This window comes from Salmo trutta, chromosome 4, assembly GCF_901001165.1.
Source record: "Salmo trutta chromosome 4, fSalTru1.1, whole genome shotgun sequence".
NCBI classification, from domain to species: Eukaryota; Metazoa; Chordata; class Actinopteri; order Salmoniformes; family Salmonidae; genus Salmo; species Salmo trutta.
The window spans coordinates 50705645-50728661 of NC_042960.1; the positions used below are offsets into that span (position 1 = coordinate 50705645).

The window sequence follows — 23017 nt, forward strand, 5'->3', positions numbered from 1 at the left end:
ATGTAGTCATCATTAAGACATGATTAGGAGTGAGAAGATGTTATTATGGGGTTCTAGGCTCTCCTCCCAGGCTGACTGCTACAGTCTACTGAGGTTAGTTCTGCACAAAGCTAGGACCCCCTGGCACGGCACACATCCTTTATTCATGCAGGGTGCAAAAGTGTGTGTCTAATGCACGTCTGGGCTTAGCTCATACTGTGACCATGGACTGCAGAGTCCAGACAACATCCTCTCTCTCTCTCTTACGCACTCTCTCTCTCTCTCCACTCTGTCTTTATCTACATCTTGCACATCATATAAAACATAATGAAATGCTTCAATATACTCGATCCCTTTCAGTCTGTTTATTATTCTCCTAGTTGGGGATACACCCTTGTCACATACCTCACTGCACATCACACCAGCACCAGTCTGTGCTTGCAATTCTGGGAGAATATGGTATATATATTTATTTTTTTCTTAGATATCTTATTCTAAACTCAAGCCTGGGAGTTGAAATAAACTGAAGTTATGCACGTTTGCACATTATGCTGAGGATATCTTTCCTAGGTTTGCAAGCTGCATGCCTTCTTGCTAAATATGGCATTTTTTCCTTTCAGCGATGAGGTTTGTGGGCGTCTGCTCTAATGTGACAGTGCACTGCTGTTGTTCTGAAGCTCGCAGTCAAGTGCGCGCTTATTGGCTGGCTGTGAGGTGAAAGGTTGTTGCTGTCGTCAAATCCTCTCTGAGGACTGGACTCTGGAGGCAGAGCAGGACATATTTGGAAAAGGTACTGATGAGAGGAAATGGGCAGCAGTCGCAGGCAGGGCTAGCAGACGGTGCAATGGCAGGATGCTGATTTGCCACAGCAGGTTTCATCTTTGGAACCTCCCAGAGCCTATACATACCTAGCCCAAAGCTATAGCCTACGTTATGACGACAACCATTTTTTCGACTGACGACGACCATTGCGTGCGGCAGACAAGACAGCAAAACGTCTGGATGAATGTACACCTAGTTTAATCATAGAAATGGCATGTAAATAGTGCCTTTGGTGCATTTGGACGAACCTTGGATGCGCGCCGATTAGTAATTTACCGGTGTTACAGCTTCAGAATTTTGCCCGGAAAGACGCGTCTCTTACCTCATTTGCAAGGATATGTCGGCTCAGTCCCATCATCAATAACCAATGTGGGATAGTCTACGGGGAAGAATAAATTTGAAACCACATTTTGGCCTATGTTGAATTGATTCATTATATTCAGCAGACGATAGGCATAAACAATGGCGGGCCCAGAGCAGTCCAAGCAGCAGCAGGTAGAGGAGAAAGCTGAGCACATAGACGACGCTGAACTCGCTCTTCAAGGTATCAACATGCTTCTCAACAACGGATTCAGGGAGAGCGACGAGCTTTTCAAAAAATACAGGTGAGATACTTTTCCTGCTCTTCACAATTTCATAAAATGTAGCCTATAGTAACATTCGATCATCAGATCTCATTGCCCACAGCAGGCCTATTAGGCCGGACTTTCCCAAACTCGCCCCCCCTTTTGGTTTTGGTTTTTGCCCTAGCGCTACAACGCTCATTCAAATAACCACTCATCATCAAGCTTTGGTTATTTGAATCAGCTGAGTAGTCCTACGGGAAAAAACTAAACTTGCACCCAGGACCGAGTTTGGGAAACCCTGTATTAGGCTAAATAATTATTTGAATTGCACAGGTGATTCATTTAAAGGGTGTGCCTTTGTGTGCTCAAACATCAGATGAACTGTACCAACCTGTTTTCAAGGCCCTGTTCAAGTACTTGTAATAACCCTCCCAACTTGAGGTGATCACTGATCCTACAGTACGTAGGTATAGGTGCATCATATTTCTTTACCTATGCAATCATGACAGATAGCTCTGCATGATCACCTTGAGGCATTATTAAGGATTTACATGGTAGTTTCTACAAATGTAACCCCCGGCAAATTGAAGGTTGGACAGAAATATTGATAAAACATCAGCGCTCAGCATATTTCCTTAGAGACGGTATCCATCAGAGCCTTACAGGCGATTTGTATTCTAGGCCTATACAAGGCTTTGGTACCATTACAGCATTATAGTCTCAGTGGCCATCAGTAATTCTCCAAACACACTGTCCAAGTCCAACACAAAGGCCATTATTGTTCTCTTTGGCAGAACTCACTGGTGCCAAACAGGGTATGACCATGGTTAAGCATAATTGTCCTTTAAATTATGTTTGCACCTGTGGCTATGATTATGTATTATTTGCTTAACCCGCTATTTCCTCTTAAATCTGCAGATGAATGCTACTGAGTTGGTTTAACATAATGAAAATCTACATTTGAGTCTAAATGTAAATCTATCCTTGTCTCTTGAAACTATACCCATTCATAGCCTAACCCCAAAACAGGAAATTAAATAGTAGTCTCTGCATTCCAGCCTGGCCCTGACATTCCATACAACAGTTGAATGGGTAATGGTGACAGAGAAATGGAAGGGTAGTACACTGCACTCACTGCAATCCAGCTCTGTTTGTGTCAATGGGAGAAACTGCCACTTACTGTGCTAGTTTTAGCTTTCTGGTTAATCAAGCCTTTCTCCCGCCACGAGTCGCTGATGATGCTGAGACACAGGAACGGACTGAATGTCCCTCTGTAAAGCACTATGTGTGAAACAGATCTGGTTCTTAGTAGTGGCGAAGATGTGCATGGTTATTGTTATAACAATTTCAGTAATGATTATTGATAATCAATTATGATATTGTTACCTTCAGTTAGTTATCATTAGTAGAGGTCGACCGATTAATCGGAATGGCCGATTAATTAAGGCCGATTTCAAGTTTTCATAACAATCGGAAATTGGTATTTTTGGACACCGATTTGGCCGTTTTTATTTTTTAACACCTTTATTTAACTAGGCAAGTCAGTTAAGAACACATTCTTATTTTTAATGACGGCCTAGGAATGGTGGGTTAACTGCCTTGTTCAGGGGCAGAACGACAGATTTTTACCTTGTCAGCTCGGGGATTCAATCTTGCAATCTTACGGTTAACTAGTCCAACGCTCTAACCACCTGCTTTACATTGCACTCCACGAGGAGCCTGCCTGTTACGCGAATGCAGTAAGAAGCCAAGGTAAGTTGCTAGCTAGCATTAAACTTATCTTATAAAAAACAATCAATCAATCATAATCACTAGTTAACTACACATGGTTGATGATATTACTAGTTTATCTAGCATGTCCTGCGTTGCACATAATCGATGTGGTGCGCATTCGCGAAAAAGGACTGTCTTTGCTCCGACTTGTACCTAACCATAAACATCAATACCTTTCTTAAAATAGTTAATATTGCCTGCTAACATTAATTTCTTTTAACTAGGGAAAATGTGTCACTTCTCTTGCAACAGAGTCAGGGTATATGCAGCAGTTTGGGCCACCTGGCTCGTTGCCAACTGTGTGAAGACTATTTCTTCCTAACAAAGTCAGCCAACTTCGCCAAATGGGGGATGATTTAACAAAAGCACATTTGCGAAAAAAAGCACTATCGTTACACGACTGAACCTAACCATAAACATCAATGCCTTTCTTAAAATCAATACACAGAAGTATATATTTTTAAACCTGCATATTTAGCTAAAAGAAATCCAGGTTAGCAGGCAATATTAACCAGGTTAAATTGTGTCACTTCTCTTGCGTTCGTTGCACGCAGAGTCAGGGTATATGCAACAGTTTGGGCCACCTGGCTCGTTGCGAACTAATTTGCCAGAATTTTACGTAATTATGACATAACATTGAAGGTTGTGCAATGTAACAGGAATATTTAGACTTAGGGATGCCACCCGTTAGATAAAATACGGAACGGTTCCGTATTTCACTGAAAGAATAAATGTTTTTTTTTCGAGATGATAGTTTCCGGATTCGACCATATTAATGACCTAAGGCTCGTATTTCTGTGTATTTATTATATTATAATTAAGTCTATGATTTGATATTTGATAGAGCAGTCTGACTGAACGGTGGTAGGCACCAGCAGGCTCGTAAGCATTCATTCAAACTGCACTTTCGTGCGTTTTGCCAGCAGCTCTTCGCAATGCTTTAAGCATTGCGCTGTTTATGACTTCAAGCCTATCAACTCCCGAGATTAGGCTGGTGTAACCGATGTGAAATGGCTAGCTAGTTAGCGGGGTACGCGCTAATAGCGTTTCAAACGTCACTCGCTCTGAGACTTGGAGTAGTTGTTCCCCTTGCTCTGCATGGTTAACGCTGCTTCGAGGGTGGCTGTTGTCGATGTGATCCTGGTTCGAGCCCAGGTAGGAGCGAGGAGAGGGACGGAAGCTATACTGTTACACTGGCAATACTAAAGTGCCTATAAGAACATCCAATAGTCAAAGGTATATGAAATACAAATCGTATAGAGAGAAATAGTCCTATAATTCCTATAATAACTACAACCTAAAACTTCTTACCTGGGAATATTGAAGACTCATGTTAAAAGGAACCACCAGCTTTCATATGTTCTCATGTTCTGAGCAAGGAACTTAAACGTTAGCTTTCTTACATGGCACATATTGCACTTTTACTTTCTTCTCCAATACTTTTTTTTGCAATATTTAAACCAAATTGAACATGTTTCATTATTTATTCGAGGCTAAATTGATTTTATTGATGTATTATATTAAGTTAAAATAAGTGTTCATTCAGTATTGTTGTAATTGTCATTATTACAAATAAAAAAATCGGCCGATTAATCGGTATCGACTTCTTTTGGTCATCCAATAACCGGTATCGGTATCGGCGTTGAAAAAGCATAATCGGTCGACCTCTAATCATTAGTAACATAACCTTTACCTAGTCGATACTCAAGTGTCACTGGTTATGTTTTCTCTGCTTTCTTGAATTATGTTCGGTATGAGGCAGAAGTAAGTGTCTCTCTGGCTGCGTTTACACAGGCAGCCAAATTCAGATTTCTTTCCCCCACTAATTGGTCAACAGATCTTTTCACATCAGATCATTTTCAGAATTGGGCTGCCTGTCTAAATGCAGCTTCTGTGTCTATCGCTCCCTTCCATAGCAGCATCCACCCATAGCACGCACTCCAGCATGTATATTTCACTGGTAACCCCAAAGCCAATGTCACGACTTCCGCCGAAGTTGGCTCCTCTCCTTGTTCGGGCGGCGTTCGGCGGTCAACGTCACCGGCTTTCTAGCCATCGCCGCTCCACCTTTTCATTGTTCCATTTGTTTTGTCTTGTTCCCTGCTCACCTGGTTTACATTCCCTAATCACACTGCATGTATTTATTCCTCTGTCCCCCCCCCCCCCCCCCCCCCATGTCTTTGTGTGGAATTGTGTTACGTGTTTAGTGTGATGCGCTAGACTGGGTTTCCCCCGGGTATCGTATTTTGACCCGTTGTATGTATTTGTCATACATTTGTATATTTGTGAGTGTTTTCGCGCTTGTTTACTTTTACCTGTGGCTGGAGGTTTTTGGACGCAGTTGCGTCTGTTTTTTATGCCTCTGCCAAATAAAGTGCTCCTGATCACAACTCACTGCTCTCCTGCACCTGACTTCGTACCAGTAGCGCACAACCTTGACAGCCAATTCCTTCTTCGACCGCCTTTACTTCCAGTTCTCTGCTGCCAATGACTGGAACAAACTGCAAAAATCACTGAAGCTGGAGACTCATATCTCCCTCACTAGCTTTAAGCACCAGCTGTCAGAGCAGCTCACAGATCACTGCACCTGTACATAGCCCATCTGTAATTAGCCCATCCAACTACCTCATCCCCATACTGTTATCTATTTTATTTATTTTGCTCCTTTGCACCCGAGTATCTCTACTTGTACACTCATCTTCTGCACATTTATCACTCCAGTGTTTAATTGCTATATTGTAATTATTTCGCCACTATGGCCTATTTATTGCCTCATTTGCACACACTGTATATAGACTTTTTCTACTGTATTATTGACTGTATGTTTGTTTATTCCATGTGTAACTCTGTGTTGTTGTTTGTGTTGCACTGCTTTGCTTTATCTTGGCCAGGTCGCAGTTGTAAATGAGAACTTGTTCTCAACTGGCCTACCTGGTTAAATAAAGGTGAAATAAAAGAAACAAAAAAATAAAAATTAACTCTATGTTGTCCTTTGTCTTCAGGACTCACAGTCCACTGATGAGCTTTGGGGCCAGTTTTGTCAGCTTCCTGGTGAGTTTCCTCACACTGCATCTTGACTGCAGGACAGGTGTTTTGTCATGACCGATTGGTTGCCATAACCTCTAGTTTACTTCCCTGGTGGTGGTTCACGTCCTACCTCTACTGACATTCTCTCTCATGACATCACTACAAGCATGCAAGCTACGAGAGACAGGGCAAATGTAATCACTCCTCCTAACAATGTTAGTGTGCAGCGTTACACCATCATAAACCATACAATGCACTGCGTAAGTTAGGTGAGGTGTCAGGACTTGACGTGACCCAATTTGTCTAATGGATTACATCATCGTGACCACTATTGTCCATTTCCCCTCATTTATACATTACCATAATGGATGCATCTTCAGCTCATCAAAAGCATTTTGCTGTGGATATTCTCGCTATCTCTCTGCTGCAGTGATGTGTTTGTCTCCCGGGGGGGGGGGGGGGGGGACAGAGATTTTCTGCAGCATGGTCACGAAACAGACCCCGTCACTGCCCCTCATGTCAGAGTTGGAGCACCATGAAGCGAGAGATAATGTCATCCTCCTCTGCCCTCTCATGCAATAAAAAATGCTTGGAAGGATAGTGTGTGGGGATGGGTCAATGACAACACAAACAGGCCACAGTGAAAAAGCATTCAATTCATCTGAAATTAAAACCACATATTTATATAAGGATGAGGGCGTACATTGCAAGTCTTTGACTGACAGTTTGATAAAAGGCAACTGAACAAAGAGATTCTTGACCAAGCCAGAGTGTGGCTCTGACACGTAACACACAGATACACACAATAGGTTCTGGTTGTCACTGTGTTTCTCCGTGTGCTATGGCCTAGAAAGAGCTCTTTGTCCTGAGCCTGCTTTGTGATACCATTGCGTAACCCCTGTGTTATAACCCTCCTTCAATCCGATTACCGTACATTTGTTCACAATACACCCCAATGAAATTAAAATTGGGTACTTATTTCTTTAATTACTTGCATGAGTGTTTTCTCTGTGCCAGCATTAGCTGAAAAGCTCCAATGTGTTTGTTGTTGTTGTGTGTGTGTGACGTTGCAGAATGCCATGATGACCTTTGAGGAGGAGAAGATGCAGACGGCGTGTGACGACCTGAGGACCACGGAGAAGCTGTGTGAGAGTGACAACGTTGGGGTCATAGAGACAATCAGGAACAAGATCAAGAAGAGTGTGAGTGGGTGACTGATTACAGACAGACAGACAGGCAGAGAGGTTTTGTTTACATGGAGCATTTATGTTTAGGATATCTCAACATTCCACTGGGCACACACTGGTTGAATCAACGCTGTTTCCACGTTATTTCAAGGAAATTACATTGAACCGATATGGAATAGACATTGGGACGTGCCCAGTGGGATTGGTCATGTAACGCGCATCATTCTGTCTTGATTTCTGCTGGTTATACACCATCACATTGTTTCCAGCTGTATCAGTATCAACAATCAAAGTCAAGATCTTCTATATTGAGCTTAATGATATTGGCAACTATGAGATCATGTAAATCTCTGAAATAGAATGAAGGAATAGAATGGAGACCTGTTTATGATCAACACAGGGGGCTTCTTCATTACATAGCTGGACTGGATGATGGTTTAGCTGAGTGTTGATCAGAGAATGACCAGACTGCTGTGTGTTTCTGTCTGTCAGTTGGAGTCCCAGAGGTCAGGGGTCGTGGTTGTGGACCGCCTGCAGCGGCAGATCATTGTGGCCGACTGCCAGGTCTACCTCGCTGTGCTCTCCTTCATCAAACAGGAGCTCTCATGTAATGTATCATTTGTTGAATCCACAATCATTCAATTACTGATGTACTGTAGCTGGCTTGATGGCAATGCAGTATGTATTTTTTTCATACATTTTCTATTCAATTATATGTAATATGATTATTTCCAGTCTACTAATTTTGGGAAACATCTGCAAGTAAAATAGGAATCATGAGAGTTAAGTGGATTTGACTGGACTGACTCTTACAGTATCTTCTCCTCAACAGCGTACATAAAAGGAGGCTGGATCCTCCGTAAAGCCTGGAAGATGTACAATAAGTGCCACAGTGACATCAGTCAGCTGCAGGAGACCTGTGTGAGGCGCTGTTCCTCCCATGAGGAGGACCTGTCCTCAGACCAGGCCAACCACAACACCCCAGTGGAGGGCGCTGTGACTGCAGAGGCCCTGGACCGACTCAAGGGCTCCGTCAGCTTCGGCTACGGCCTCTTCCATCTCTGCATCTCCATGGTACCACCACACCTGCTCAAGATCATCAACCTGCTGGGTTTCCCTGGCGATCGTCTCCAGGGTCTGTCCTCCCTCATGTATGCCAGTGAGAGTAAGGACATGAAGGCGCCGCTAGCTACGTGAGTAGGAGTATTAAATCACTTCTTAGAGGGCTGAAGTGCAAGGAAAGAAAGAGAGAGAGAGATAGACTTAGGGTTTGATTCAATCCGTAGCGCTGAAGATCTGCGTTGTCGTGCGATTGACATTTAAAGGCAATATTCCCAAATCAAATCAAACTTTATTTGTCACATGCGCCGAATACAACGAGTGTAGACCTTACTGTGAAATGCTTACTTACAAGCCCTTAACCAACAGTGCAGTTCAAGAAGCGTTAAGAAAATATTGACCAAATAAACTAAAGTAATAAATAATAAAAAGTAACATAACAATAATGAGGCTATATACAGGGGGTATCGTTACCGAGTCAGTGTGCAGGGCTACAGGTTAGTTGAGGTAATTTGCACATAGGGGTGGGGGTAGGTAGGGGTGAAGTGACTATGCATAGATAATAAACAGCGAGTAGCAGCATTGTACAAAACATGGAGGGGGGGGTCAATGTAAATAGTCCGCTGGCCAGTTGATTAATTGTTCAGCAGCCTTATGGCTTGGGGGTAGAAGTTGTTAAGGAGCCTTTTGGTCCTAGAGTTGGCGCTCCGGTACCGCTTGCCGTGCGTCTATGACTTGGGTGAATGGAGTCTCTGACAATTTTTTGGGCTTTCCTCTGACACCGCCTATTATATAGGTTTTTGAGGATCTGGGGATCCATGCCAAATCTTTTCAGTCTCCTGAGGGGGAAAAAGTTTTGTCGTGCCCTCTTCACGACTGTTTTGGTGTGTTTGTACCATGATAGTTTGTTGGTGATGTGGACACCAAGGAACTTGAAACTCTCGACCCGCTCCACTACAGCCCCGTTGATGTTGATGGTGGCCTGTTCGGCCCAACTTTTCCTGTAGTCCACGATCAGCTCCTTTGTCTTGCTCACATTGAAGGAGAGGTTGTTGTTCTGGCACCACACAGCCAGGTTTCTGACCTCCTCCCTATAGGTTGTCTCATTGTTGTCGGTAATCAGTGTCGTCAGCAAACTTAATGATGGTGTTGGAGTCATATTTGGCCACACAGTCATGGGTGAACAGGGAGTACAGGAGGGGCCTGAGCACACACCCCTGGGGGGCCCCTGTGTTGTTATCCCGTGTGGCTCAGTTGGTAGAGCCTGGTGTTTGCAACGCCAGGGTTGTGGGTTCGATTCCCACGGGGGACCAGTATGGGGGAAGAAATGTATGTATTCACTACTGTAAGTCGCTCTGCATAAGAGTGTCTGCTTAATGACTAAAATGTAATGTAAATGTATCAGCATTCCAGACATGTTGTTGCCTACCCTTACCACCTGGGGACGGCCAGTCAGGAAGACAAGGATCCAGTTGCAGAGGGAGGTGTTTAGTCCCAGGGTCCTTAGCTTAGTGATGAGCTTCTTTTGTCCAGGTGGGAAAGGGCAGTGTGGAGTGCGATTTGAGATTGCGTCATCTGTGGATCTGTTGGGGCGGTAAACAAATTGGAGTGGGTCTAGGGTATCCAGGATGATACTGTTGATGTGAGCCATGACCAGCCTATCAAAGCACTTCATGGCTACCGACGTGACTGCTACGGGGCGGTAATCATTTATGCAGATTACATTCGCTTCCTTGGGCAAAGGGACTATAGTGGTTTGCTTGAAACATGTAGGTATTACAGACTCGTCAGGAAGAGGTTGAGAATGTCAGTGAAGACACCTGCCAGTTGGTCCGCCCATGCTTTGAGTACACATCCTGGTAATCCGTCTGGCCCTGCGGCTTTGTGAATGTTGACCTGTTTAAAGGTCTTGCTCACATCGGCTACCGAAAGCGTTATCACACAGTCATCCAGAACAGCTGGTACTCTCATTTATGCTTCAGCTCAATTGGAAATGACCTTTACATTTCAATCGCGTTATAACGCTGAACTGAAGTGCTACAGATTGAATCGAGCCCGTACTCATAACTGAAGGGAAGGACTTTCAACTAATGAGGAAAGGAAAGGGATTATGTTCTGTTAGGTTTTAAATGAACCTAGTAAAGCTCACAGACGATTAGTGAAGTTTAAACCAAGTTTAATCACCCAGCTGCATAAGACAAAAGACATATTCACACAAGCACTGATATTTAACCTTTCTCCTATACTGAGTCTCCTCCTACACATCTGAACAGCCAATACACCTCTGTTGCTAACCAGAAGATTAGTGATATATGTTCTTCCTCACTTTATCTGACCTGACTTCGGCCCCAAAGTGCTCACTCCTCCCCAACTCACAGCTGTCATGTTGACTCGTACCAGACTGCGTCTCTTCTCCTCCCATAGGATCCCTCATGTCTGACAATAACATATCCTGGTAGAATGTAAACGTCATACATTCCCCTCTGCATCGGTGCCATGAATAATGATATTTCATATTTTCACGTTTAAAAGTCAGTTCCCAACAGTTCATAATGTTCAAGTCACTGTCAGTTCTTTTTACTGCTTGAATGAGCTGCTATACGTAGATATGATGTCATAGTTTGATAGAAAAGCAGAGCACAGGTCTTGATGTTGATTTGATTGGTGGTGAGGTGTTGTGTTATTCTGCATGATCAGCTTCTGCTGACGTGTTCCAGCTCATCTCTTTCTCAGCTCTTGGCACAGTGCTTGTTCCTGTTGTCTCATACATGGCCATCTGTTCTGTAATATTTCCTAAGTACCATAATGGCATATTATAATCATAGGGTATTTATTCATTGTATAATACATGAAACCAGGGACAGGTGTTTGTTGTAAAATATGTCAAATGGGAATATTTGAAGTCATAGAGAATTGAGGACACATTGAGTACAATTGCGTGCTGTCAGTGGCAGTTGAATGGGGAATACTCATGACGTAAGAAGTAGGTATACCTAAGAATAGCGATAATCAGGTTCATGCTTATTAGAATGGCTAGTGGTGAAAAAAGGCCCTGAGACAGAAACTACCATTTGCTATTTATGAAAGTGAGATGGTGTTTTACCAAATTACTGCAGTGGGCTACAATTTTGTTCTATATGCCATCTTTACAAAGCTTTTCTTTGTCAAGAAAGTCAATGTTTCATATTAACTATCTAGCAAACTTGAATGTACAGTAATTGATATATAATAAAAACATCTTGAATTGTCTCACAAATAAACCCGATTGCTTCCTCTCTCTGCCCAGATTGGCCCTCCTGTGGTACCACACAGTAGTGCTGCCTTTCTTTGCTCTGGATGGTTCTGACACTCAGGCAGGCCTGGAGGAGGCCAAGGCCATTCTCCAGAGGAAGGCTGTGGTCTACCCCAATTCCTCCCTCTTCATGTTCTTTAAAGGACGGGTTCAGAGGTTAGAGGTGAGCATGATGGGGTCATCTGACTGTGAAATAACAGTCTGTTGCCGCTTAGCGTTGTACAATACAGTAAGTTGTTGTAGCTCTTAGTAGCTTAGGGTTTTATAAAATCCATTCGATTTTTTTGCCTAATTACATTTTGTTTTTTCCAAAATTTCGTTCTCTCCGTTTTGTTTTTCCGGGTTTCCATTTCCCCCTGGTTTTCACTCTCAAAATCACACTTTTTTTAATAGAATATCAAATGTAGCTGTTTTTCTAAGTCCACAACAATGCTTAAACCACATCAGGAGACTACTTTTGAGGTCTTGAAATGTATTTTTAATTTATTTTAATTTTTAGATAGTTGCCCCTTTAATTCCAGCACTCACCTTGCAAGAGGCTGTTGTTTGGTAGAGTGATGGTAGAGTTTGCAAAACAAGTACCCACTGGATTTACACAGATAATCATGATATAATTCTGACAGGTAATTCTGACAGGTACTTTGTAGATTTCAGGAAAGCCTTTCCATCTACCAAAACACTCGCTAACGGCTGCACAAAGTGGCGCGCACCACACATACACAGACGGGGAATTCTCTTTGCCTATTTAGAAAGTTGCATTCTGTTTGTGTTATGATAAACAACGTTCAATACATTTAGTTGATTCCCTACTAAGTTCAATGCATGTCTGGATTGTCTGGATTCCGTGATTCCATCCACATTCTCCTTGTTGCGGATTTTATAGAACCCTAGCTCGTAATTGTGTAAAGTGATTCTATCTCTATCCCATCTATCTCCAGTGCCAAATTAACAGTGCTCTGGTGTCCTTCCATGATGCACTAGAGCTGGCATCAGACCAAAGAGAGATCCAGCACGTGTGTCTCTATGAAATCGGTATGTTTCCCTGACATTCATGCCAACTTTCAAATGAGCACCCACACATGCAGACACTCATCATGTACATTCAGTTTACAGTTGCTGAGAGCCAAATCCTTCTGTTGTACCCATTTGTCTTGACTTCAGGCTGGTGCAGTATGATCGAGATGAACTTTGAGGATGCGTTTAGGTCGTTTGAGAGGCTGAAGAATGAGTCCCGGTGGTCACAGTGTTACTATGCCTACCTGACTGGAGGTGAGAGAGCCACTGCCCCAGAAACGTGTGGACCATTGATTGTCATCGTCTTCATCATCTTGTCATCGTCATCATCATCTTCTCATGATCTCACACTCTACCCCCCCCCCCCTGTAAAGTATGTCAGGGAGCTGCAGGGGATTTAGATGGTGCTAAGGATGTCTTCAAAGATGTCCAGAAACTGTTCAAGAGGAAGAACAACCAGATTGAGCAGTTTGCCCTCAAGCGGGTGGGTCATTTTCATCCAGATGTGTTTACCATATCTTTATCCACTCTTTGTGAAACGAATAACCATGAACCCTCTCCCTTTCTCTACCATGGCCTCTCTGCCCCCACACTACTGCAGGCAGAGAGACTGAGGAAGATGCCTCCCACCAGAGAGCTGTGCATTCTGGGGGTCATAGAGGTGCTGTACCTGTGGAAGGCTCTGCCCAACTGCTCCTCCTCCAAACTGCAGCTCATGAATCAGTGTAAGGGCTGGAGCTTTATCAGAGGGGGATCTCCAAGTCAAGGAGTTTCCTTTGACACAATGGGGTGCAAACCACTGTACTAAATGTTGTGTAGTATTTGAACATTTCTGACCAATGTTGTGAAGTATTTGACCATTTCTGTCTTTGAGACATTGGGCTTTGTTCAGTCTGTATCGCTGAATATCGCTTTCAGATTGAGCGATAGAAATGTAAAGGGGATTTCCGATTGCGCTGACATCCTGAATGCAGTCTCGGCCAACGTGGGAACACTGCCTTTATATTTCAATTGGGCTTTAGCGCTGAACTTCCACAATACGGATTAAATAGAGTCCGTTGTCTCCTCTCTTTTCAGTGTTACAGAGTGTGGATGACGCATCGTGCAGAGGTCTGAAAAACCTCCTTCTCGGTTCCATCCACAAATGTCATGGAAATAATAAAGATGCCATCCAGGTCATTTGTTCCCGAGCACATTATTGTACTGTGATTACATTATCTTATGCCAGTACAATCAATTATGTAACTCACTATGTATTTGTGTTCAATTATGTCATTCGATTTTCCTTTGGTCTTTCTCCTCCCATCTAGTCGTTCCAGCTGGCTGCCAGAGATGAGTTTGGTCGACAAACCAACTCTTATGTGCAGCCATACTCCTGCTATGAGCTTGGATGTGTCCTGCTTGCCCAGCCAGAGGTGAGAATATCTCAACTCAGACAATCTTTATTTATTTATTTATTTTTATTTTACCGTTATTTTACCAGGTAAGTTGACTGAGAACACATTCTCATTTACAGCAACGACCTGGGGAATAGTTTCAGGGGAGAGGAGGGGGATGAATGAGCCAATTGTAAGCTGGGGATGATTAGACAGCCGTGATGGTATGAGTGCCAGATTGGGAATTTAGCCAGGACACCGGGGTTAACACCCCTACTCTTACAATAAGTGCAATGGGATCTTTAATGACCTCAGAGAGTCAGGACACCCGTTTAACGTCCCATCCAAAAGACGGCACCCTACACAGGGCAGTGTCCCCAATCACTGCCCTGGGGCATTGGGATATTTTTTAGACCAGAGGAAAGAGTGCCTCCTACTGGCCCTCCAATACCACTTCCAGCAGCATCTGGTCCCCCATCCAGGGACTGACCAGGACCAACCCTGCTTAGCATCAGAAGCAAGCCAGCAGTTGGATGCAGGGTGGTATGCTGCCAGCAGTTGGATGCAGGGTGTGCGTGTATGTGTATGTGGGTGTCAATTTGTAAGTCGCTCTGGATAAGAGTGTCTGCTAAATGACTTAAATGTAAAAATGTAAATGTCTGTGTCCAAAATTGTATTAAAGTATTAATCTCGATGGACTAATGAGCTGTTTTTTTGCATTGTGTTTCTATCCAGACGGTGGGAAAAGGGAGAGCATTTCTGCTTCAGGCAAAGGTACAGTTATCAGATGACATGTATATAAATGGTTAGGGTTTTCCGCTTGGCTTTGAAATGACTACGTAACACAGTCCATTCTGATTGTGAAGTCATCATGTGTTCTGTGCTCTGCCTCTCAGGAGGATTATGCAGGCTATGACTTTGAGAACAGGCTTCACGTGCGCATCCATTCAGCCATGGCCTCGCTGAAGGAAGTGGTACCCCAATGACCCCGCCCACCACTGGAGGACTAATGATGAGGCAACGACTCCGTCTCCAGCTGTGAATTTGATGATATGGGAAGCATGGCTTTTACTATTCAAAACCACAGTATGACACTCATCAGACAAAATTGTTTTTTCACCCTTTTTTTGATTGATGTTTTACACATCCAAATACAATAAACCAACAATTTCATAGTGAGTACCATTTTCTTCTTAATCTAGTGGAGGGTTTTAGCCCTGCAAACCTTCCTTCCATTCTTTAGACCATACATAATGGTACATAGGATACAGGTAACTTCTTGAAGAGGCACACCTTATTCTCATTGTCAGGTTTTCTTGACCACATGTAGTAACAGTACAGTTAAACCGTAAGTAACCTTGTCTTTTGTGTTCTTGTCATGTTCTTGGGAAGACATGTACAAGAGATGTTCGATTACAACCCATAATCAAGTGGTCAAATGGTTATTTGCCAATTGTTTGTCTTTGTGTTTGCCTCATGTGACAAGGCAAGACAAAGGTTCTTGATTGTATTAGTTGTTGCTGCTGTAGTACCCTTTTATTGACCAATATCCATACAATTATCGCCTCTGGTTTTTCAGAAATGTGTCCTAGATTAAATGGCCCTACTTTGCTTGTCTTGATGCCAACAAACATAGATCATTTTTCTGCAATGAGAAAGTATTAGTGAAGTTTTATGGTGACAAAAACCCCCTAAATGATGGAACAAGAACTTAGTGGCCTGCTACCTTGTAGTATTGTATTACGCAGTGTGCCATACAGAGTGTACTATACCATGCAGTGAAAACTTGTAATATTAGTGTCGGTACCTTGAATTCTGAATAGTATGAAATTGCTTTTACATTCTGACATTCACATATTAGCTTACAAATAACATGCACTTCTAAAATGTTTTGTGACATTTTTGCACAATGCAATATCCAAACAATGTTATAGAGTATTTATTTTAGTTTACAAGCAGTGGGCATTGATCTGCACACTATGCATGCAATGGCAGGGGTATTATTAGTGACCCAAGGACCTGAAAGATCCTTTTCTACAGCTGTGTACTATGAATCGGAACATTTTTTTCCTGAGATACTTTGGATGACAACAGAAGACATTTATATTAATATTTACTCTGGTTTTTAACAAAATCCAACAAGGTCCTTATTAACTACAGGCATTGTAATAATCATGGTAGGTTTTAGGTTACTGTACAAACTGGACATTAAAGCTTGATATTCTGTCATTTTAGTTTGATCAGGCTTTTTTATCAGGCCACACTGATGATGAGTGAAACATTCAAGACAGTCACAAACTAAATTGAAAGTGCAGGGTATTGTATCACTGTTTTTATAATCACTCTGAGGTATGGTCTCCAAGCAATAACAAGCAAGCAAGAAGAGTGCTCATTTTACACTGGAAGTTTGATTAGCTGTCACAAACTTTTTTTACATTTTTTTTTGTCCCACTTCAAATGAATAACAAATGCTTAACTACTTGTACAAGCACTACATAGCACAAATCTTTCATTAGCAAATTCATACTACATGAAGGGTGATTTAAACGGTATTTAATTCATACTACATGAAGGGTGATATAAACGGTCTTTAATTCATACTACATGAAGGGTGATATAAACGGTCTTTAATTCATACTACATGAAGGGTGATATAAATGGGCTTTAATTCATACTACATTCAAGTAGTTAAGTAAGTAAGTTAAGAACAAATTCTTATTTACAATGACGGCCATTGTGCGCCGCCCAATGGGACTCCCCAATCATGTGAAGGGTGATATAAACAGTCTTTACATCTTGTGCGTGCTAAATTGAGAATAACTCTTTTCCACCCTTCATAAAAAAGGGCATATTCTTATGAATGATTTCTGAAGAATCTATATAGATAGGCCTTAGAGTAAATGTCTTGTGAAAGCTTCAATATGCTGTGTTTCATTTAAAGTGGGGCTCTTTTTCATGTTCAAGGATGGGTGTGAACACTTTTTTTTTAATCTACACTGAAGTCAGTCAGTGACCTCCCATCTTCTCCTGTGATTGTGTAAAGGGATGTAAGATTTGGTGTGATGTAAAGGTGTTGGCTACTGAGTGTGACCATAAAGTGCTGGTATAAAGTAAGTCCACAGCTGTAAGAGCAAAGTATCTTATAATGACATGTAATGATATGAGTTAAATGTCATTTTATGTATACCAACAAATAAAAACGGGACATTTCTGTCTTAGAAATGTGCTCTATCCACTTCGTTGTGAGGTTGTAGAGGATGATGTGGAGATTGTTCAATTGTAACAGGGTGGTCCTGTGTGGTGTCTAAAGAGATCTACAAACTGTTCAATAAAGGAGTGTCAATTAATCCAGCATTTCAAATGAGCTGTTTCTACACTGAACAAAAATATGAACACAAGATGCGAAGTGTTGGTCCCAGGTTTCATGAGCTGAAATAAAAAAATCCCTGATATTTTCTGAGGAGTATTTCTGTAATAAAGCCTTTTTGTGGGTAAAAACTAATTCTGATTTCCTGGGCCTGGCTCTCTAGTGGGTGGGCCTATGCCCTCCCAGACCCACCAATGGCTGCACCCCTGCCTGTCCAGTCATGTGGAATCCATAGATTAGGGCCTAATGAATTTATTTCAATTGACTGATTTCCTTATATGAACTGTAACTCAGTAAAATGTTTGAAATTGTTGCATGTTGCGTTTATATTTTTGTTCAGTATATTGTAATACCGATAACATCGGTCTTGTAGTTTAATTTATGCCCATATGAAGAAAATAATACTTTCTTTGATTAGTTGGCACCATATGGAGGAGGCGGGAGGCAAGTTCAGATGCCATGCGTTGTGATCTAAAGCTGACGCATAATGCCTTTCCCATGTGGACCACGCCCGTTATTATGACGAACTGCTTATTTCGAAATTCGTTTAACCGTTTTATTGCATTGTTAATTTGACATCATATTGTTTTGCGTTTGTAATACGGGAATTGAAAAGTGGACAGTTTCTTAGCAGAGTAAGTTCATTTCCTTTTCAGACAAAAGTTGAAACACAGTCAACCTACATAAAAAAGTATCTGAAGCTGACGGGTTCTTTATATACGTTAATATAGGCAGATGTATTTGATTGATTTAATTGATATAGTATTTCCCATCAGGAGAATTCTCTCTATGAGGTGATGCTCCATTAAAGCCGAGATGTCCTACAGCTATCCCGCCAAAGTCAACGTGCCTCCGGGCTTGAGGACGCTTTTGGAAGGCCTCAGTCGGGCCGTAGTGAAAAGGCGGCCAGATTACATCTCACAGTTTGCTCAATTGTACTTTGCTGAGCTCTTGCGCTTCAGGACAGGTACACATGTTTGTGGAGAATAGCATTCGTTTTTTTCAACATAGGATGAAATCTGTTTCGAAAACTGAAGTAACATATTTTCTTGCTATGTTGTGGACAGAAAATCCAACTCTTGCTATCAAAGCCCTCGTGAGAGAATTCAATGCAACTAAAGGTAGGCCTAACTAGATAATAGTCCATAATGATAAGGCCATGACCAGGTACCAAAACATTTACCTGAAGAGTACTGTAATAAAGACATTAATAAATGTGACTTACAAATCAGGCTTTTTAAGAAATTACAATTTAACACCTGACAAGTCAATCATATTTTGTTTAATTTTATAGTGCCTAAGTTACCAAGTCATGGCATTGGAACTGTGATTGCTCCACTGGCAGTTCAGAATGAAAGTGCCACAGCAGTCTCTTCTGGTGGTCCATATGTCCAACCATGTGGAGTTTACCCTCCGGTTGGGATTTTCCCAACCCTTCCCAGTATTTCAGGAGTGGAGGAGCAGGGTGCTGAGCAGCCCTGGATTCACATCCAGGACATTCTGTACACCGTCTCAACATTGCCTGGTCTATCAGACTCCGATGAAGCTTCAGAAGTAACCTCCCTAGCAAGCCAATACCTCAATGACAATGGCCTTCAGAGCCTTCTGCAGACAGTTATCTCTAACGTGTCCCCTCACCCCATCTCAGCAGAGCAGACCGATGATGTAGTCGTCTTCCGCAGGAAATCCAGCACCGACTGCATGACGGCTGACGGTGACATCAACTCTGCTGCTTCAGACCGGACCCGGCGAACCGAGTCAGCTCTCTTCGAGAGGGTCCCACTGAGTGAGATCGATCTCATATCCAATGCTGTTCTGATCAGGACACCTTCTGTGCCCTGTGAGTACATGATTGTGGTGCAGTCAGACAACGTCCCGGAGACTATAGTGTTTCAGAGAGACTCATCAGTCGGTAAGAAAATGAGGAATGCTCGAGCAGCAGCTGGTGGTGCTGTCACTGGTGCACCGGGCAACCCCCAGTCTGACTGCACACCCTGTTTGACCCCGCCTACAGCCCCATCGCAAATGGTCAAAGATCAGCCAGCCACCAAATTGGTCACGCCCTTAGTGGTGACTGAGGACCCTCAGCTTTTTGGTGGTGGAAATAGGGCTGTCTTAACCAAACTTGGTTGGAATCCACTTTCACCTGGAGACAATTTTTTCTACAAGCACATGGACATAAGTACAGCATTACCTGATGCAAATGCCTACAACCCCTACATGAATGAATTGATAGTGGATCAAATGAATGGGGTGAACTTTGGTATTTTACCCAAGGTGTCAGATGAGATGACAGGTTTCAATGTTATGGGCCCACCCACCTTCATGCCACCACGTGTTTCAGCAGCAGAAGAAATAAGTGCTTCTAGTTTAGTGTATCCTCCTATTTCAGCTGGACAGGAGGCTAATACACTCTGTTTGGGGCTCCCAACAATTTCCATTGCTCAAGAAAGTGGAGCACTCCCATTGCTTAGCCCACCATCTATCTCAATGCCACAAGCCATTACAGTCCCCAGTGTGATGTGCCCATCCATCTCACAACCAGTGCAAAAAAAGACCTCCAAGGCAGAGGAAATAGAGGCCCTCCGATCAATTTACCCTCCTATTGTGCCACCCAGTTTACCAAATCCATCTGTACCAGCTCCACAGGAAACAACAGCCACTCTGCTTCATCCCCCATTTTTGGCCCAGGAGGAAACAAGACCCCCTTCATTGCCAATCCCCCAGGCCCCAGTTGCCCACATGCATCAGTGCACTGGTCAGAATGCACTAGCATTCCATGTGAATGAGGAGAGCAGAAGAACACCATATATGATTCCATTGGTCTCCCAAAGCATTATGGGAGTGACACAGATGTATGTCCAACCACAACAACCCCAGTTCATTCACAGCTGGTCCAGAGAAGCAGGTAAGTTGAATAGCAGATAGTTGTGAAAGGATAATATAGAATGCTCTTTTTTTTATATCATACTGACCCTAATGTATCAATTGTAGTTCATCACTCTTCATGTTGTTATTTCTTTTCTTTAAGTTAAAATGAATATTGTGTGACATTAACCCCCCTAACAAATCTCCTCTTATTATCATCCCTGTAGATTCACAAAGGCCATGTGACACAGCGCCTACTGCGGCCATGCCAGAGTGCCAGTATGTTAGACCTGAAGCATGTGGTACCAGCTGGAGACTCTGCCACCTGGCACGCCCTGAGTTTATGGCCGGGATGCCAACAGCTGTGGCTTGCCCAGGAGGATCTAGGACTGTGATTGGCCGTGGGCAAGAGCAAGGCTACCTCCCTGACCAGGCCAACTTGCCAATGCACCAGGACTTTGGGCCCCGGTTCAGCTCCCATCACATACTTATGTGTGGTGCCAACTTGTTTCAAACCCTCTGCCCCATGAGTGGTGCCTACATGCCAGTCAAATCCTCAGACCATCCCTGCTACCAGGCTGCCCCTGATGTGATCCTTCCACACTATGCACTGATCAACAGCCCAACTCACGGTGTTGCCTCTTATCTTTGCCCTACCCCATCATCCATGCAGCCCCAGGGTTTTGCCTATGATTCTGTCCACAGGTGTGGTCCCCACAGTGGAACTGTAAATGCAATGTCATCCACCTTCAATGTGAGGGCCCATGCAGGCGACCGGCAAGGGACAACAAATCACTGCAGAGAGCCCAGTAATATGCCAATGGGTGAAAATCCAAATGAGCAGAATTATTCTGGTATATAAAAACTTTTATTTCTCTGTCATTTGTTAGAATGTGTCTTGGAATAAGTGTGACATTTTGTTCAGATTTTCATTTTATCTCTAATTTATTCAGCTCATTCTTGTCTTAATTGCAGGTTAATGACAGCACATCGCCAGGAATGAACAACGTATTTAATTTGTTCCTGAAAACATACTGAACACCTTCAACATTCCGCAATAAACATAGCTATCTTATGAAATATTTTGAGTTGTGATGTCACGATCTACAGTTGCACCCATTGAACTAGTAGAATGAGAAGAACTAGAATTGAATCACCAGAACTAGAATTCAAATATATTTTCTGTAGGCCTATTCATATAAATGCAATTTCATGAGGATAGTCTAAACATTTTGAAATAAACATCAATGTTCCTGGTAAAATAACTGTTAAAATATTAGCTACCTTTACCAAGCTACAGTGTTATGAATTATTGTCGCCAACTGAAAAGGATTCCCTTGGCAACCCCTTTGGATTTGTTTTACTAAAACAAGGGTAATGAAAGCCTAGCTAGATAATTTAGCTAGGTAGTTTGATTTTGTTCAGTAAATCTATGATGAAACACAAGCAGTAGAAATTAAATATCACTGGGTGAAGGCCATTATTCATCTCCCCTTCGGGAATAGGACTCTGGATTTTAGTGCCAGCAGGTATTTTCACCTCGTAACTGAAACCCAAAATGAGCTGCAAGTGTGACTGCAACGCTGCATGGGGGTGAGCATTATCAGAGAGGAAGAAAAAGGGAGACCCAACTTGGCGGAAAACCTGTCTCCCTCCAGCAGGTGGCGTTTTTTGTTTTGTTTTGCCCAGCAAGCAAGGAGTTTTTGCATGGAGGTCAATGAGTGTTGAATTTGGTAACCCAAAAAATTGGATGGCTTAATTGCTACGTGAGGTTTATTTGATCTAATAGAAGTTTTGTAATGCTTAAGTTCTTACGGGTGTACTGATATAAGTAGGACACGTGACACTGGACAACTATATCTGAGATGTCGAGATCGCTACGCATATTCATGATGTGAGGCTAGTAGCATAGCGTCTCTCCATTGAATACAGGCGGTTGACGTCAACAACCCTCATTGAATATTCAAAAGAAGATTACAATAATTAGATGTATCCACCAATTCAAAGAATGGATAGGCAGGAGCAAGACAGCCCGCTGTGCTGCTTTGTGGACAATGATTCCCATTGTTAGGGCGGAGAGATGTATCTTGTCAGTATATTCATAATCTTTGGCATTATGCATTGGTTTACATCTGCTTAAAGATGCACTATGCAGAAATTGCTCTGCCATTTCCTGCTTGCTAAAGTTCCGATAGTTAGCTTAATTTCAGTTTGTAACGAATGCGCTGACAGTCGGGAAGCAAGTACAGGGAGTGAGTGTTTAGTAAATAAACAGAACATAAACCCGAACAATGCACTGACATGGAACAGAGTCAATAACACTTGAGGAAAGAACCAAGTGGAGTGACAGGTATAGGGAAGGTAGTCAAGGAGGTGATTGAGTCCAGGTGAGTGTCATGAAGCGCTGGTGCATGTGACAGGTGTGCATAATAATCAGCAGCCTGGTGACCTAGAGGCCGGAGAGGGAGTATACATGACACAGTAACCTCTCCCTGATGCGCTGCTCCAGCCGCAGGATGCCGACAAAAGGGACGATCCCTGAGATCAGGAACGGACCGGTCACCTCTGCTGAAGCGCAGGAACCTGACGAGCTGCCTGGCAAGCCAGCAGTGGCATGGGAGCCTCCCGAGCCCACCAAGTCTTGAGAACCTGACGAGCTAGCTAAGGCATGAAAGCCTGACGAACAA

The 23017-nt window shown here is 42.9% G+C and overlaps 2 protein-coding genes across 2 annotated transcripts; both read left to right on the plus strand.

The window, feature by feature from the left end:
• Positions 1–672: 672 nt before the first annotated feature.
• LOC115192536 (tetratricopeptide repeat protein 39C) lies at positions 673–17442 on the plus strand. Its single transcript, XM_029751154.1, has 14 exons — positions 673–1406; positions 6143–6191; positions 7241–7369; positions 7847–7961; positions 8187–8547; positions 11700–11868; positions 12644–12737; positions 12867–12974; positions 13094–13203; positions 13321–13444; positions 13797–13894; positions 14030–14134; positions 14831–14869; positions 14992–17442. Exons 1-14 carry the CDS (start codon positions 1264–1266, stop codon positions 15079–15081), a joined length of 1734 nt encoding a protein of 577 aa, XP_029607014.1. The 5' UTR covers positions 673–1263; the 3' UTR covers positions 15082–17442.
• Positions 17443–18184: 742 nt separating this feature from the next.
• On the plus strand, positions 18185–21410 carry LOC115193042 (uncharacterized). The gene is made up of 5 exons (XM_029752029.1): positions 18185–18429; positions 18530–18583; positions 18757–20370; positions 20558–21184; positions 21306–21410. The coding sequence occupies exons 1-5, from the start codon at positions 18279–18281 to the stop codon at positions 21308–21310; spliced, it is 2451 nt and encodes an 816-aa protein (XP_029607889.1). The 5' UTR covers positions 18185–18278; the 3' UTR covers positions 21311–21410.
• Positions 21411–23017: the final 1607 nt, after the last annotated feature.